Below are 17,521 nucleotides of genomic sequence, written 5' to 3'. Positions count from 1 at the left end.
CGAAGCCGTCTATAAAGTGGCCAACAACCGATCGCGCTACATACCAACACATACACACAACAGTTGGACCGAGTAATCAATCGCCTAACTGCCGAACGACCGAATTATCTTGACGCTATCGCTGCGGACATAAGTAAGTTGCTATTAGAAAGACGTGAAAGTTATTTAGTTCATAAGTCGGACACTTCGACAGGACGACGCGATCGCCGTAATTAAGTTAGTGGAAAAGTAAATAGTTAACGCTGTTACACTTGCAAACTTAAACATACGAAATTTACACGCACACCCATACGCACTCAAACGAAAGCCCACTCAGGCACTTATCACACCGGTATTTATTTAATTTGCACAAATTGAAAGTGATCATACCAAATTTATTACAAAATAATACAATAATTTCATTGCCGCGGTGCGAATCAGAGCGGTGAGTGAGGTGCAGTGAAATGGTTGGGAAGCATCGGATTGTCGTCGATCAGTGTCGTGCAGGTAAGTAAACCTACATTCTGTTGTTTTTTTTTTCAAGTGCATATATGTATGTAGATATATAGAGATATATTTATCAATCGGTTTTGTCGCAATACCTAATGGAGTGCAAATTGGATATACATAGCAACGAAATTTGCGATTCGATTCTAAAGTGAATTAGTGTGATTTAGCACAACAGTATATCACACAATATATACGTATACACATACAAATGTGTTATCTTTTTTGCCCAGCAGTGAATACTTGAAGTACGAAAGATCCTCTCGATTCAGAACAAGTTCTATTTGAATACATTCGTACCACATAAGTAATAATTGTATTATTGTCAGGTTTTACTACTCTTTAAAGGATTAATTCGAATCATCTCCAAAAGATCCAAAAGAGCTTAGTTAAAATTTAGTCAGTTAAAAACATTTCTGGCAGAAGGCTTCTAATACAGGATGGCGACTATTTTGAAACTCTTTGCGGATATACTATATCGGAATTAGCGGTTTCAACCGAGCTCAAAATAGCGCTTCAATAGTTTAAAGCAGCAAGCAAAAAAGTTTCCTTCTTGACTCCTATAATGCAGTGCGGTTGCTCGTTTTCTCAGTTCTCATCAGCTGCCCACTTTATTTATTTAAATTTCGGGGCCAATGAAAAATATACTTTTTAAGAAAAATGTGTAAGATCTTACTCACTAAAGACAAATATCGATATTAAGCTGAACAGCATCACAAGTTACGATAAATATGTTGGTTAAATATTATTAGATATACGAATTTAATATTTTTATGTTCTTCATCACTTACGTCTGCAGTAATCTATGTATATCCAAATATTACTTCCAAAAAAATTAAGGTTAATAATAAAATATTTATGAATTTTACATTTCGATTCCACTATTCAATAATTCTCTACACCACTTAAACTACTATTTATTGTGTTATAAATGCACAGATAATAATATATTTGTTTATATAACGGTTATTTGTGTCACCTAAAACTGGACGAGTTAGATATAGAATTATATGTACCAAATTAGTCATGACTCATGATGGTGAGACGAGCCTGATGTCTCTCTATCCGTCCGTGCAAGAAATTGGACAATGAACGGCGCGCTTTGGATAACGTTATATAAGGAACTGCTCGACCAATTTCAACGAAATTTGGTACATAATATTTTCTTGGCACCCTGGTTAAAATGGTTCACAACAACATTTACTTCCCATATAACTCAATTATGAATTCAATCTAATTTGATCGCTTTGCAATATATTAATCAAGAATCAATGAATACATTGAACTATGACTTCCCAAAGCCCCAAATATCGAACACGATGACCTCAGTGCCGGTGACTAATTTGTAAATATCAGTAAATCCCTCAGACTGTTATGGAAACTCAGATGAAATGTTTTTCTTTCAAAAATGGTTAAAATTGTGTTATTGCTTCCCCTAGTTCCCATATACTTAATATTAGTTTTTTTTCAAACAAACGCCGAGCTTTATAACGTACTATAATATGTACAATATTTTAGCAAAATTAAGTATCTATTCTTGGATATAGTGTAACTTAGAGGGGAGAATGAGTGAAATCGGTCCAGGATTTACTCTAGCCCTCATATATAATATATAATAATTTCGTTATTCCAGTGGACTTTATGCCGAATAAATGGGTAAAATTGTGTTGTTATCTTAAAAAAATTTGGTAAATATATAAATTGCGAGAGAATAATATATTCGATAACACCCGAACTTAGACCTTCCTTTCTTGTTCGAAAGTATGTAGTTTACAACTGATTGCATTCACTACTAGGTAGCTACACATGTACGTAGATACTTATACATCCATTTGTGATAACAAATTTACTACCTCTGAAGAAGCGTAGATTGAGGCCTTAATATTTAGTATGTATTGTGTGCTTAATCAAATGTTTTATAAACAAATTAAGCGATGTTAGAGATAACTCTCTCGTGCTGGGTTTTATACCTTTCATACATACAATTTTATAATTAGTGTGTACATACGAGTATATGCTTGTTTAAATGAGTTATATTTTTATACAGTTCATTTTCGTAAAGCATATTTTTCTACCAAGTTGGGTACTGATATGAACCGGTTAACACGCGCCTCAAAAGCTTGGTTTGACATACAAACTTTAAATTTATATATTAAGTATATTGTAAGTATACATAAATTAAATAAATTTAGAGTTTAATAGTTCAGTGGATCAATATAATTGCATTTCGATGAGTTCTCAGATTGAGTGTGTCCGTTTAACGCTTAGATCACTAACAATTTCAGGACGAATATCTGATTAATTATTGGATATAAAGATTTTCATATATAAAATATGTTATGTTTTCCGTTTTATCTTATGCACATTTGAGTTTTAGCAGTATTCCGGTCTGTTATACAACTCCAGATCAATGCTCATATAAACACTCTGTGTTCTCCTTTCATCTTGTGAATACTCAAAGAAAACAAGCAAGAAGAAGATAAATAAATATGTTAAGGAGCATAGTGAACTGCTTACCAAGCTATTTCTACTAGGGTGCTTTCGTAAATATCACCCATGTAGTCACTTGCTGGAAGCAGAACCGCCCCCCAGGTGCATCAAGAGGTCACTCCACTGAACAATACACCGACCAGACTGCGAACGCAAACAGTTTCAGACACGCTCTAAACGCCATTCACAGTGGAGCTATTAAAACCTTCCTTGACTCCGTTACAGTGAATGGCGTCCTTGGAACCAAATCCCCATCTTTAGCAGACGAAGAACTCGAGTTGCCGTGTGAAACCAGAGTGACCCTTGCGCAACTTCGATCTGGATATTGCAGGTTAAACTACTACTTATCCAAACTGAACTCCGACATATGACCCCGTCGAAACAGCATGTTTCTAGGGCCTCCCGTTAGATAACCTCGACGACAACTAGATTTATGCTTTCCATTCCGGCAGGGGTAGACAATAGTTACAACAACAACAACCAGGAACTAGTATCATAATAGTTATTAATTTTTACCAGCATTTTTCGAAGAATTCAGAAAATATTAAGTTATTTTTTAATCACGATTTAATTATTAACTTTATTTCACAGCAATATTATAATCGGAAGTTTAATGTATAAAAGCATATGTAAAGTATTAATTAGTTGTGTCTACTTATACATATATACAAATGAAAGTATAAGAATTTTCGACACATATATATATATATATATATATATTAGAAGTAGTTTATACTAGTGAATAAAACTCTATTCATATAGCACATTATGTTTATCTAAGAGATGTAGTAAGTCTCGAAATTACTACTTACGATTTGCTATACAGTTCTCAGTAAGCTTAATATATATCTAGTACTCTGTTAGTGCAGAGAATCGCTGTTACAATATATTAGTGGTAAAGTAAGAATTTAATTTTTTTATCAAATTAATGAAATGAACCCGCTCTTCAACTAAAAAAAACTATGCGAAATTTCGTTTTCTGAAATTAATAAATTTTATTTAATAAAATAAAACAAATGCCATGAATTGTTAATTAAAAATGTTTTTTTTTTAATATTTTATAACTTAAAAGTAATTATATTTCTATTAAAAAAGTGTATGAATGACTTGTTGACATTATTGGTTAATTTTTGGCATGAATATTATTTGTACTCTATGTATATCTGTAAGTAATTTTATTATAACCGAAATGTATTACTAAAGCAGTACAAAATTTTTTAGTATTTGCTATACATTTTTTAATAATAAATGCCCTTACACTAAGTCAACTGTGTCAATATAACTTCAAAGAAGACATGTTTCTTCCATCGATTCTTAATAAAATTTAATATTTTTTAGTGGAAGTTTTTGACCCTCGGACATAAATTTAAATGTTCAAAGTAAAAAACAAATAATATTAAATGTGTTAAAATATAAAATAAATTTTTTAAGTTAAGTGAAGACAAATTTACTAAGGGATTCGTAATAAATTTTAATATATTCGGTGAATTTTTTTTGACGTTCGAACATAAATTTTAAAGTTCGAAGAAAACATTAAAAGTAAAGAACAACAAAAGAACTGCAATCTATTTAAAATATAAAATATAATTTTGCGCATAACTACTGTTAGATTTTTCGAATAAAAGTAATGTAAATGTTAGTCTCAAAGCACTCAACGCATTAAATTGGTTTTATGAACAAGAGAAACACATTTGACTCGTAAGTATTTGAGGTCTGATATGCTTCCTCTTAAATTAAACGGTTTTTGTGACACTTAATACAAATAATGCAAAACTTTAAAACGACATAATAAAATGCAAGCTGTGAAAACAATAGCAGCATATTGACAGCATTAAAATATTTGCATAATTCTACAACTTTATATCGTGTACCATAAATTACTCGTATTTGCCTACACTATATGTACAGAATTACATACATACAAAACGGTTAAATAATGAGTATTAATTTTTGGAAAATAAATTATAAATCAAGCAACAGAAAATAGCAATAAATAAGCAATGGTTTATAATTAATTGAAGATTATTGTATTTATCTAACATAGGAATTATTCATATTTCTCCTCTTTGGCTGTCATAAACATTTTTTGGCACGCGTAGGTGAAATGGTCTGTAAATGACAATAAAGATAAAGCAATAAATAAAATGTAGATATGTATAAGTGATACTGATAAAATACATACTAATTGCACTCTGTAAAAGCTTTGGCTTATTTTTCCACACAACGCCAACATAGTAGAACGGCACGCCTATAACTGTTATCAGCACACCCATACCAACTTCGTAGGGGGCTACGTACACAGGCACCACCACCAGAAAGGCACATATCACAACAAACACCGCCGGTATCCAAAGTGAAACCTACAAAGAAACGTGCGTAGATTTTATGAATGACGGGAGTCATAAAACACAATTAATTGAATGATTGCCACTCGCATATATTAGTTTTGAAATTACCTTAATTGGGCGTTCCATATCGGGGCGGGTATAGCGGAAATACAGCACCGCCGACACCGAAAGCATTATGAAAAACGACTCCACTATGCTGCTGTAAGTGATGAGCACATAAACATCGCTCACGACGAGCATTATAATAGACAAAATGCACTGAAATAAACATGTTAAATTGGATTACACTAAGCTGAACTGCCAAGAAAACTGTGTTCGCATGTAATTTATTTTATGCACAACAACAATGGAAAATTCACAGTTAAATTACCAAAAAGACAAGCGATGGCACTGGCGTAAATTGCTTCACACTTATGTTCGACAAGATCGCTGGCATGTGACCGTTACGCGCGCCCACAAAACACATGCGAGACGAAGTCATTATATGCACGGAGAGTCCGCCGAAAGCTGATATCGCCACCATAATGGGTATGATGAAAGAAAAGAGACCCAGCACACGATTGCCAAAGGACTGTGAGGAATTACATATGTATTATGTATATTAATAGTAACGGTATACAGTTGTATAGTTTATTATTTAGTTAACCTACCACTGCTATGGCATCGGAGGCAATCATTTCCGCCGGCGACAACACCGCCAAGTAAGCCATGTTAGCAAGCACATAAATAGCGGTGACCAATGGCAATGAAATGTAAATAGCGCGTGGCAGATTCTTATATGGGTCACGCAGTTCCTCTGTCATGAAATTCAAATAATTCCAACCGGCATACGAAAAAATGCCCGAGTAGAAGGCAACCGACAACTTGCCTGGATCGGTCTGTGTGTTCTCGAAGGGTTTATCAAAGTTCTGCATGTGACCTAAAATTATGTTGAACTCGTATAAAAATTAAATTGAATATTAATATTACATTCGCTTACCGAAACACATCCAGACCACGCCCACAATGATAATTAGCACCAAAGCGGCGATTTTAGTGAACATAATTACATTTTGCATTTTCGTTGTAATTTTCATATAACACGAATTGAGGTAGGTAAGGAAGCAGATGGTCACAGCGGCTAGAAGTTGTAGTGCACCCTGCGGTATGCTGCACTCATTGTCGAAGAAGGGCTGCAGCACATACGAGGCGAATGTGAGACCCATAATGGCATTCGTTGTAGGGCTATAAAAATATATTGTACATGAGAGATAATTAATATATTCATACATGTGAGTGTAGATATGTATATGTTTATAACGAAATTGATAAATAATAATAGTGATTTTTTTTACGTTGAATATAGCATGCTTTTGGGCGTTCATACATATATTTAGAGTTTTGCAGTCGATAACTTGGTGCAATTAGTAATACATTCCACTTATTAACTGTATACAGGCACACATGCAGACATACATATGCGGACTGAGTTATTTGAATATGTAGCATACATACATATGTACACGTATGTTTGTTTTTATCATATCTATGTATGGATGTATATATTTTGCCGAAATCAGTTAATTCAATTGAGAATAATTAGCACTTGAGTAAATACGCACATTTGTCACATCAACAGCAAACTAATGCACACATTTGTACATACATACATATATTCACTATGAGAGGTATTAAATTTGAATACGGAAGTTCTATTAGTGCGATTTATAAATGAAAAAATAATTAATTTATTCATTTATTTGTTGGATTGTAAATTAAATATATTAAAATATTCTCCATATATTTATATTTAGATCTATACAAATGTGCTTATGCATGTACATACATATGTATTGTTTTAAATCTCTTCCAAAACTATCCAAGAATATGTCTTTAAAATTCCAGAGGCCAATTCGACATATTTTCGAAGCGCAGTTTTAGTGGCCGAGTGAACGGAAAACTTTAAATCGCGTTTTCTCGAGTTTTCATTTTCACAAGTGTTAGAAAACGGTGCCGGCGATAGCAAAATATGTGTCCGATCGAAAAAAACCAAAGTGATCTAGCTTCAGCAATAAATTATCTTCTATTTGAACTAAAAGAGTTGAACAAAAGTATTATTTAAACTACTTGCTTTGCATCTTAAAGTCATTTTTTTTTTTCTTAAAAAAGTGAATTTTTTTTTCAAACTTCGAAAAAATTTGGAATTTTATAACTTCTTCGGTATTTTTTTAGTTCATAAAGAAACAAAAACTAATAAAAATTAAAAAAAATTGGTTCGACTGTTTCAGATGCATCGCACGACCTCCATCATCGGCTCCGATTTACAAATGCAGACTCCATGCGCCCCAGAAAAATACTTACAACTTTGAAAAAATTTCAATATTTTTTAATAATAAATATTGTTTTTAAGCCTTAAATATACACTATCGTCTTAAAATTCCGTTTATCGCAAAAAACGCTTTTTTTTTGCTTCTAAAGCAGACTACTGCCTTAAAATTAAAATAATATATAGCTTAATATCAGCATATAGCACAAATATTAAGAAATCGTTCCTGAAAACCGCAGGTTTTAGTTTATAAGACTACATATGTCCATAAATATGTATATATTTATGTATGTATATATGTATTTATGTACATTTGCATGCATGTAGAAAAGAGTTTCAAAAAATTAGCACCTAACATTAAACGTAATATCGTGGCTGCGTGTTCAAATACACATACATACGTATGAACACAGATGTATATGCATAATAACTCTTATAGCATTTAGTCTACGTTTTTTTTAAATAGACACTAGCTTTTTATTATTCAAACACAACTAGACATATGTATGTACATTAGTCGAGATATAGCTTATATTATCGATAATTTATTTGACCAATTCGTTATCTTTAATTAAAATATATAACAAAATAAACAAAAAATAACATTTATGACTACATTTAGACGTTTATACTCGTAAATAACTGAAATAGCCACGGAAAATTTTTCTCCATAAATTTTAACGAAAAATCTAAAAATAACTACATGGTTGTCTCTTCGGTAGAAAAAAGATAAAATAACCAAGAAACTGGAACATATTGCCAGACATGGAAGCCATTTGAGCATAGCACAGTAATCAATCAAACGCATTAATTGCAATTATATTTTTTGTATTTATCAGCAAAATGTGCTGTGATTTTTTGTAATGGCATTTCATACATACATACATACATATGTACACATGTACGCACTTTTCGTTTCTTCAGCACTGCTTTATCGAAAATATATGTACATATTTACATAAAATCCCATTTGGCATTCATATTTGTATAAGATTATGATAACAAGCACGCCATACTGTTATCTCTTTGAACAGAAGCGCATTTGTTTAATTTAAATTGATAAATAAATTATCACATAGTAAACATATTAATGGGCACTACAAAGAGCTAATAATTACTTTAAATAAACAAAGAAGTGAAACCTTTCACCACAAATACTTGTGTATCATACAAATAATCGCAAAGGTAAAACAAGTCAATGAATTATTTACCCACAAATGCCAAAGTACACTTTGGAATTTTATTGGCTGTTATATGCGCGACTTTACAAGACTATTAGAAGTTAAATAAACAAAAAATTACCATAAAAATTAACCTATAACGATTTATTACTAATTATTAAAATGTAAATAATTTATTGATCAGTTACAGATACTCGTGGGCACATGCTCAAGCGCATTCCACTAACAATCAATTAAGATTGTATGGATTTGTAGCATTTATTACAATACAACAACAAGGCTTATAGAAGAAATCAAGCTAATTAATTCAAATACAATTGAGCGCCAATCCACAAGCTTATAAACACGATAAAGCATATCTAAATAAGTTATTCAACTCATAGCGAACAAATTAAAGCGATACATTTACTGCTGCTGCAATACTATATTTACATGCATGCCTCTTTCACTTGTCTACTTGCACTTTGCGGTCACTTAATTAATCTACAATAAATAAACTTACACAAATATCATCATTGCATCCCAGAGGTAGAGAAAAGCGGGTAACGAGCCGTACGCTTCCAGTATATATGCATAATCACCGCCAGATTTTGGTATCGCGGTGCCCAATTCGGCATAACAGAGCGCACCAATCATCGACAACAGGCCGCATAACACCCAAATAATGAGCGAGGTGCCAACCGCTTCCACTTCGCGTATCACACCTTTTGGCGATATGAAAATGCCCGAACCAAATATTATGCCCAAAATGATAGCAACGCCTTCCAATAATCCCAATTGTTTCTTCATGCGCACTGCACTGGTATTTGATTCGGCGGATCCTTCACGTTGTCCACCAACACCGCCATTGCCAATGCCCGCACCGGTAGCATTTTCCGTTGTAACACTGGGCGCCGTTTCACTAGCGGGTGTCAATAACACCATTTCGCTGGTTGGCGATTGTAAGTCGTTAGAGGCGCGCATGTTGTCGAACTATCATAAAGTAACTACGAATCTAACTTCTTTGCTACTTTAATCACTTGCGTTTGGTTCGAGTGTCACGATAAGACTGACAACTTTCGTGCTCGACAATATTCACTGTTAGCTCGACTTTTACTAATATCAAACGTGCAATTGATTCTATTTCGTGCCTATGGTTTTTGTTTTTGTAGCAACTACGAATCTGACTTCTGTTGAGTACTTTGTGTTATTATGACGATCGCCAATGTGAGCACCACAATAACGCCGGGTGCTTTTATTTTTGTTTTGCTACGCCTATTCAATGCATTTATATACCGTTTTCTGCCCTATTTTCGCATTTCTTCAGCTTTCATTCACTTCCCATAATGCCAAGGGTAAGGGACCGAGAGCATCGCCCATTGACACAGTTTCGGCCACCAACAACCACTAGTTGTGTACTTTTTAGGTTAGATGTGCTGCTGTTTAGTTTAATTCAATTTCGTTTATTTATAGAATCAACGAGAAGCGAATATATTTCAACTGTATAAAACACTTGTGACTTTTCCTTAAATTCATACAGTTCTAATTTTATTTATGCGAACGGCATCACGTTTGTATTTCCGGAGGAATATTTTACGAAAATCGAAATACACGCGATAAATATGAGCACAACTAACACCTCTGTCAAACGGAAAATGGTATTGCGGAAAGTGAAAAGCGAGACGTGGAAGAATATTGATAGGGGTGAAAAGATGTTTTACCGAAAATTTGAAAGGAAAAGCGTGCAGTGTTGGAAAACGAAAATAGGTGAAACCTTAAAAAAAAGTCACAAAACATTTTTAAAATGTGGAAAAGTCAAATTAAATTCTTCACAAACACGATTACATGACAGTTAAATGTAAGTTATTATTGTAAAGCATACTTTTAGGAAGTTTAAAATCTACTTCCGTCTTTTGCTGGGTTAGTTAAGCCACACTCGCATTATTCAGCTATTGCACTTAAAACGGAAATTGAAATTTATATCTCAAGTACTTTTGCAAAATGTAGTCCTTTGAAATTAGAAATGTAAGATATAAAATTTCAAAAGTTCAGTTTTTAATGGTATCATCACATTAGAAGCATACATTATTAATTCCTTAAATTTATTTATGTACACACATTAACCATAAATTATTTCTTCTCTTTCGCATGTACCTTGGAATTAACCATGTCCTTAAATTGTGACAAAATTTTATTTTCACGCTTCTGCCGCTCCTCTTTGCTAAACATGGCCAATGCTCGTTTTTCATCTGCAGAATAGATTTGATTTTCTTTACGAATACGAACAGCTTCCATGCGGCGATGTCTGGAAAAATCAAAAAAAAAAAAACATTAATACTTGTTTAGGAATTAGCTCACAAAATAATTTGTTATACTGACCTACTACCGCTCATAACATAACCAACGGATTCAAAGTTGGCAATCTCCTCGGATGTCAAACCAATTTCACCACGACGTGGAATTCGTTTTCCTTCTGCAATATAAGCTGCCATAGCGGCACCTTCACCAGGTAAAAGAGCACGTCCGAAATCTTTCTGACTTAAACCACTAGTTTGCCTTAGTGTGGGTCCGAACTCTTCACCACCGACGCCAACATCGTGTGAGGATCGTGGTTTATCCGTACTAGATTTGCTTGCTACATGTTTTGAGCGTTTTTTATTTTTCTTGTGTTTTTTGGTTTTGGATTTCTTTTTTATGGGTTTGACTCCGTCTACATTCTTTTCCAACCACATCTCCTCTGCTTCAGAATCCGAGTCCGAAGAACTTTCGCTTTCCGAACTATCACTATCAGAACTGTCATCTGAGGAGGAATCTGAGCTTGAACTGGATGTATTACTAGAGCTCGACACTTTCTTCTTTTTGCTTCGTTTGCTTTTGGATTTCTTTTTGCTACTACTTTTGCGCTTTTTTGATTTCTTCTTTTTAGCTTTACTTTTCTTCTTTTTTGGCTTTTTATAAGTGCCATCCAGTATTTTAAAATCTGGATCATCTAATTCGTCGTCTGAATATACTTCTGGATGCGCTGGGCTTTTAGCCCAAACATCCTCTGTACCTTCTATGCCGATCAATTCACGTTGTTCCCGTCGTGCTTCCAAGTAGTTTGAAGACTTTTTCTGTTGATGGTTATTTCCACTAGCTCCGCCGCGAAAGGGATTACTCTGACGTCCACCATAATTATTTTCATGAAACTTGTCATTAGGCCATCTTTCAACACTTTGTTTATCGTCTGCAGGGGCAGAACGACTAGTACTCCTCCTGTACCTTGATTTCGACCGATTATTATCTCTATGTTGATACTTCTCACGTTTGTCCCGGCGACTTTCCACGGATCCTCTACGTGTCCGTGATCTTGACCGTGAGCGTGATGGTGTCCGCGATTTAGTTCTTGAACGTGAAGGCCTGCGTCTGCGATGGCTCCTTACCCTTTCACTTCTATCATCGTGATCACGTGAATCGTGTCTTCGCTTCTCAGGTGAATGATGCCGGCTACGTGATCTCGTTCGGGAACGGGAACGGGAACGCATTCCAAAATTATTTTGCAATTTAGAAAATTTAATAAAATAAATTTGAAATCAGTACTCAGTTTTGCACAAAATTGTATGTATGGATGATGCGAAAGATGTGTATAAAGAACGTCAAATTCGACAGTGTTGCAAAGCAGTGAACAAGGCTTCGAAGTTCTAAATAAAAACATACGATTGATCAAAGTTTATTTCGTGTAGTCTATTGTACAAAATAATTAATTAAAATTACCACTTTAATTTAAGTATATGTATTTCTCTCACAATAAACTATATTTACATAAAACAAATATCTTAAACATTTTATATAATATACATATTTGTATTGATCTTTACTGTAAACCTTAATTGACGCAATTGTTTTATTTGTATTTAAGTTTCTAAAGTCCATTATAAACAAATTTTAAGTATATTATAATAAATAATAGTACTAAATTTTTCTCAATCTAACTTTGCAATACAACCCTGCATTATCATTTTGACATTTCCTTCTCATCCTCATAGTTCTTGACAATTGTTAGTGGATGTGACGTGTAAATTTTTCACTAAATATCTCAAAAACTTTTCAATAGTTCTTCATCCATTTATAATAATTATTTAAGTCACAAATTTAAAAAGGAAGCTTTTACAATGGGTTCTTTCCGCCGCGATAAAGATGATGAAGATGAAGGTGAGCTCAAAAGTATATTTTGCAATAGGGGTGAGCCATAGTTTTTGGCGATCCTCTATAGCTTCCGAAATTTTTATCATGTTTTCTATAAGAAAACTAAACGTGGCTAAAAAACATTATGTTTACATTAATTTATAAAATATATTTTTTTAAATCGCAACGAAATTATCATATTTAGTTTAGAAATAAGTTTATTAAATATAACACTCAACATTTGTCTGACATCGGCACCTTATTTTTGTATGTGTGTATTTTACTAATAGCACTTACAATGGAAATTAATTTTTGAATACTTTTTTTTAACAAGGCACCACCAACATCTATCAAAACTTGGAAAAGACATCCGTTTTACAGGAGACACGCACTTTCAACGATACTCCGGTCAACCCACGAAAATGCATTCATATCCTTACGAAAATTCTGTACTTGATCAATCAGGGCGAACAATTGGTTGCTCGTGAAGCTACTGATTGCTTCTTTGCAATGACAAAATTATTCCAATCGAAGGATGTCGTTCTGCGACGTATGGTTTATTTGGGAATTAAGGAGCTCAGCTCTATTGCAGAGGATGTTATAATTGTAACAAGTTCCTTAACCAAGGATATGACCGGTAAGGAGGATCTATATCGTCCATCCGCTATACGTGCACTTTGCAGCATTACGGATAATACAATGTTGCAAGCGGTTGAACGTTATATGAAGCAATGTATCGTGGATAAGAACTCTGCTGTGTCATGTGCCGCACTTGTAAGTTCGTTGCGTCTAGCTAGCACAGCTGGCGATGTGGTAAAGCGCTGGGCAAACGAAGCACAAGAGGCACTTAACAGCGATAATATTATGGTGCAATATCATGCATTGGGATTACTCTATCACATACGTAAATCGGATCGCTTGGCTGTGTCCAAATTGGTGAACAAATTAACACGTAGCTCCATGAAGAGCCCATATGCAGTTTGCATGCTGGTAAGTCGCAAGTAATTTAAATAACTGTTGAGGGCTTAAATTAAATTTCAATTACTTATAGATTCGTATAGCTTGTAAGCTTATTGAGGAAGAAGATGTCTCTGCGGAAGACATGCCCAACTCACCAATGTTCACGTTTATCGAATCATGTTTGCGACACAAGAGCGAAATGGTCATCTATGAAGCTGCGCATGCCATTGTCAATTTAAAGAACACCAATGCGCGTGTGCTGTCTCCAGCCTTTTCAATTTTGCAACTATTCTGCAGCTCACAGAAAGCCACTTTACGATTTGCAGCTGTACGTACCCTCAACAAAGTTGCAATGACCCATCCAGCTGCTGTAACAACGTGCAATTTGGATTTGGAGGGTCTTATAACCGATACTAACCGCTCAGTGGCCACACTGGCTATTACAACCTTGCTAAAGACCGGTGCTGAATCGTCCGTTGAACGTTTAATGAAACAGATTTCTTCCTTCGTTGCTGAAATATCAGATGAATTTAAGGTGGTAGTTGTGCAAGCCATTTGCGCACTCTGCTCCAAATATCCACGCAAGCACACGGTTTTGATGAATTTCCTCAGCGGTATGCTGCGTGAAGAAGGCGGTTTAGAATACAAAAGATCAATTGTAGACACCATTATAACGATTATTGAAGAAAATGCTGAAGCAAAGGAATCGGGTCTGTCGCATCTTTGTGAATTCATTGAAGATTGCGAACATGTATCACTAGCAGTGCGTATTCTTCATCTGCTAGGCAAGGAGGGGCCCTTTGCCAACACACCATCCAAATATATACGCTTTATATATAATCGCGTTATATTGGAGAGTCCCATTGTACGTGCCGCTGCTGTTACAGCACTGGCACAATTTGGTGCCTCTTGTCCGGCACTCATACATAATATTTTGGTATTGCTGAGCCGTTGCCAAATGGATCCCGACGATGAAGTTCGCGATCGTGCCACTTATTATTTGCACATTTTGCAATCTAACAAACCGGAACTCTACAAGCATTACATCATTGAGCGCGAAACATGTTCGTTGACATTATTAGAAAAAGCATTAAATGAGCATTTGAATGGTGATTTGGCTACTTCGTTTGACATATCGATTGTACCGAAAACCGCTATTGTCAAAGAGGAAGTTGTCAACGAAGCTATGCTCATTTCAAATAGTAAGTATTTTTCAATTTTGATCCACATCGGTATTTCAACGAGTTTGTTATTTATTTTTTTAGCACCACGTGCGCCCAAGATCACACGCGAGGAGGAAAGTGCTGCACGTCTGTCACAATTACCGGGCATACAAGTACTAGGACCAATTCATCGTACAGCAACACCTATACAGCTTACCGAGAGCGAAACAGAATACACTGTGCAATGCATTAAACACATATTCGCCAATCACATCGTATTCCAGGTGCGTTTTTCGATATTTTTAATGAATTTATGATTTTTAAACAATTCCTTTCATTACAGTTTGATTGTCTTAACACCCTCCCTGATCAAATATTAGAAAATGTGCGCGTAGAGCTAGCCATACCAGACGGATTTACAACACGCGCCGTTATTCCATGTCCAAAATTGCCTTACAATGAGCTGCAAACGACGTTTGTCATTGTCGAATTTCCATCGGATATTGCCAGCTCGGCAGGTATGAAACAAATGAGAAGATGAAATATGCAAATTTATTTTTAACAATTTAATTTAATCCACTAGCTACATTTGGCGCGATATTGCGTTTTGTGGTAAAGGACTGCGATCCAAATACTGGAGAACCCGACTCAGACAATGGTTATGAAGAGGAGTATATGTTGGAAGACTTGGAAATCACAGTTGCTGATCAAATACAGAAGACGAAAAAGAGCAATTTCCAAGCCGTTTGGGATGCCGCAGACACAGAAGGTTAGTACAGATTTATTGAGTTCAACTGTACTGCATTGTGTACTCACATTACTTTTTTTAACAGAGTGGGTTGAAGCTGAAGATACGTATTCTCTATCCGCCGTGAGCACATTACAGGACGCGGTAAATACCATATTGAAATTCCTTGGTTTGGGCGCTGCCAATCTGTCTGAGAAGGTGGCTGAGGGAACGCATACGCACACCTTACTATGTTCAGGTGAGTTCAATACAATTTTATTAAACCTACAAGCATACATTTATATTATCTCTATCTAAAATGTTTGAAAATTTGTCATCTACAGGCACATTTAGAGGTGGAGCAGAAATATTGGTGCGTTCGAAACTTGCGCTATCGGATGGCGTTACAATGCAACTAACCGTGCGTACTACCGATCCAGATGTTGCCGAACTTGTCACATCTGCCATCGGATAGGATTAAGCCAGTTAGTTGTTTGAGCATCTGCAGGCGAATATAAATGTTATTATGTTGGTTAAGATTAAAATGAGTAAACCGCTAATGCCATTCGAGAATTTTGCAAAGAAATACTTCCCAACACACAGTTGCATTTTATTTGGCTATCAACAGCATCTAACACTTCGAATTATGTGATACAACTAAACTACGTGGGAGCTACTTGTAGGGAACAGATTGTGCTTTGCAAGAGAAGGAGGAGTATAATGTGCAACTAAGTGGGCGAAAATAAAAATAGGAAAAAGTATATTATAACACAATTATAGTTATTAATTTCATATTATCTGTAGATGAGCTAAAACTCTGCTACAACAAGCGGTTCATGTTAAAAATATATTTTGTTTTTAATTAATAAAGCACATACTTGTTTATTAATGCAAAAGTTTGTGTGACTACTCGAGTTCAGTGCACATTTCTGCGAACGATGTAATGAATATTGTATTTCAAAAAATATATTTTTTTTAATTCAGTTCAAATGTTTGTAAACACTAAAAGCAAATGTATTCCATATTCTGTAAATTTTTAAACGTAAATGTAACGATGTTTTGACATTTTCTTAGTACTATATGTAAGGATATCACTAATTGCAACACATGCAGGCATTAGTGTTTTACTTGTATTGCTAAATATATATATGAAAATTAATATCAATAAAAATATTACCAAAACGCAGATCTGAAAGTATTATTTGCCTGTAGGAATCTCAAAATATTGCCGCCTGTCATCGCTATGCTTTATTATAAGATATTTTTTACATTTGCCATTTACCTGTCTTGCTTTGAACATAATTAAAACACTCGTGCTAATTAAAATGTCTCAATAATTTTTAATCCTCTTGGACCCCTTCATTGTACTATTCGCGTCATTGACCGTGAACGGTGCCTACTGTTTTAATGCCCACAGTACAGCTGGTATAAATATTTTGCTTTAAATAGACGCATTATGTGCTTTTGCACCTTTCGACGTCATCTGACAAATGAAGCTACGGCAGCGACTGTCAGTCTAAGAAAATGCAGCGAATTAATGTGTATTTTAAAATTTATAAACGTGCAGCTATCAAAAAATTTGCCGAGCTAAAGCCAATTCCATTGTCCCTGTGTATGTATGTAGCTGTTTGTGTGTGATATGATGGACACATGTTCTGAAACACATTTGAGCAAATAGAACTTTTTCTGATTTAAAGATTTATATTAATTGAATTTTT

At 34.6% G+C, this 17,521-nt stretch overlaps 3 protein-coding genes across 6 annotated transcripts; 1 reads left to right on the top strand and 2 right to left on the bottom strand.

The window, feature by feature from the left end:
* The first annotated feature begins 155 nt into the window (after positions 1 to 155).
* LOC105215676 (coatomer subunit gamma) lies at positions 156 to 16,989 on the top strand. 4 transcript variants are annotated; one of them, XM_029042533.2, is made up of 8 exons: positions 165 to 486; positions 13,288 to 13,943; positions 14,005 to 15,115; positions 15,179 to 15,360; positions 15,420 to 15,594; positions 15,660 to 15,845; positions 15,910 to 16,062; positions 16,148 to 16,989. In XM_029042533.2, exons 1-8 carry the CDS (start codon positions 444 to 446, stop codon positions 16,276 to 16,278), a joined length of 2,637 nt encoding a protein of 878 aa, XP_028898366.2. In that variant the 5' UTR covers positions 165 to 443; the 3' UTR covers positions 16,279 to 16,989. The 4 variants fall into 4 exon arrangements, with proteins under 4 accessions (XP_028898364.2, XP_028898366.2, XP_028898365.2 ...); XM_011189705.3 differs by lacking the exon at positions 165 to 486 and adding an exon at positions 12,805 to 12,980; XM_029042531.2 differs by having other exon boundaries at positions 156 to 486; positions 14,005 to 15,360.
* On the bottom strand, positions 3,855 to 10,562 carry LOC105215678 (Y+L amino acid transporter 2). The gene is made up of 7 exons (XM_011189708.3): positions 9,313 to 10,562; positions 6,304 to 6,548; positions 5,975 to 6,243; positions 5,695 to 5,895; positions 5,433 to 5,582; positions 5,159 to 5,336; positions 3,855 to 5,085 (listed from the first exon to the last, which is right to left on the bottom strand). Exons 1-7 carry the CDS (start codon positions 9,771 to 9,773, stop codon positions 5,024 to 5,026), a joined length of 1,566 nt encoding a protein of 521 aa, XP_011188010.1. The 5' UTR covers positions 9,774 to 10,562; the 3' UTR covers positions 3,855 to 5,023.
* Positions 10,823 to 12,437, bottom strand: LOC105215677 (NKAP family protein CG6066). The gene is made up of 2 exons (XM_011189706.3): positions 11,169 to 12,437; positions 10,823 to 11,094 (listed from the first exon to the last, which is right to left on the bottom strand). The coding sequence occupies exons 1-2, from the start codon at positions 12,311 to 12,313 to the stop codon at positions 10,920 to 10,922; spliced, it is 1,320 nt and encodes a 439-aa protein (XP_011188008.2). The 5' UTR covers positions 12,314 to 12,437; the 3' UTR covers positions 10,823 to 10,919.
* Positions 16,990 to 17,521: the final 532 nt, after the last annotated feature.

This window comes from Zeugodacus cucurbitae, chromosome 2 (genome assembly GCF_028554725.1).
Source record: "Zeugodacus cucurbitae isolate PBARC_wt_2022May chromosome 2, idZeuCucr1.2, whole genome shotgun sequence".
Taxonomy (NCBI): domain Eukaryota; kingdom Metazoa; phylum Arthropoda; class Insecta; order Diptera; family Tephritidae; genus Zeugodacus; species Zeugodacus cucurbitae.
Note: the sequence above shows the minus strand (reverse complement) of the source record. Positions and strands in the feature narration are given on the sequence as shown.

Excerpts from the sequence above, each read along its gene's own strand:
- LOC105215676 (XM_029042531.2), top strand. The coding sequence starts at position 444 with ATGGTTGGGAAGCATCGGATTGTCGTCGATCAGTGTCGTGCAG. Across the intron at positions 487-13,287 it reads CGTCGATCAGTGTCGTGCAG|GCACCACCAACATCTATCAA; the intron begins GTAAGTAAACCT and ends TTTTTTAACAAG. Across the intron at positions 16,063-16,147 it reads GCACACCTTACTATGTTCAG|GCACATTTAGAGGTGGAGCA; the intron begins GTGAGTTCAATA and ends TGTCATCTACAG.
- LOC105215678 (XM_011189708.3), bottom strand. The coding sequence starts at position 9,773 with ATGCGCGCCTCTAACGACTTACAATCGCCAACCAGCGAAATGGTGTTA. Across the intron at positions 5,583-5,694 it reads TGCCATCGCTTGTCTTTTTG|TGCATTTTGTCTATTATAAT; the intron begins GTAATTTAACTG and ends TGTTTATTTCAG. Across the intron at positions 5,337-5,432 it reads ATATGGAACGCCCAATTAAG|GTTTCACTTTGGATACCGGC; the intron begins GTAATTTCAAAA and ends GTTTCTTTGTAG.
- LOC105215677 (XM_011189706.3), bottom strand. The coding sequence starts at position 12,313 with ATGCGTTCCCGTTCCCGTTCCCGAACGAGATCACGTAGCCGGCATCAT. Across the intron at positions 11,095-11,168 it reads TATGTTATGAGCGGTAGTAG|ACATCGCCGCATGGAAGCTG; the intron begins GTCAGTATAACA and ends TGATTTTTCCAG.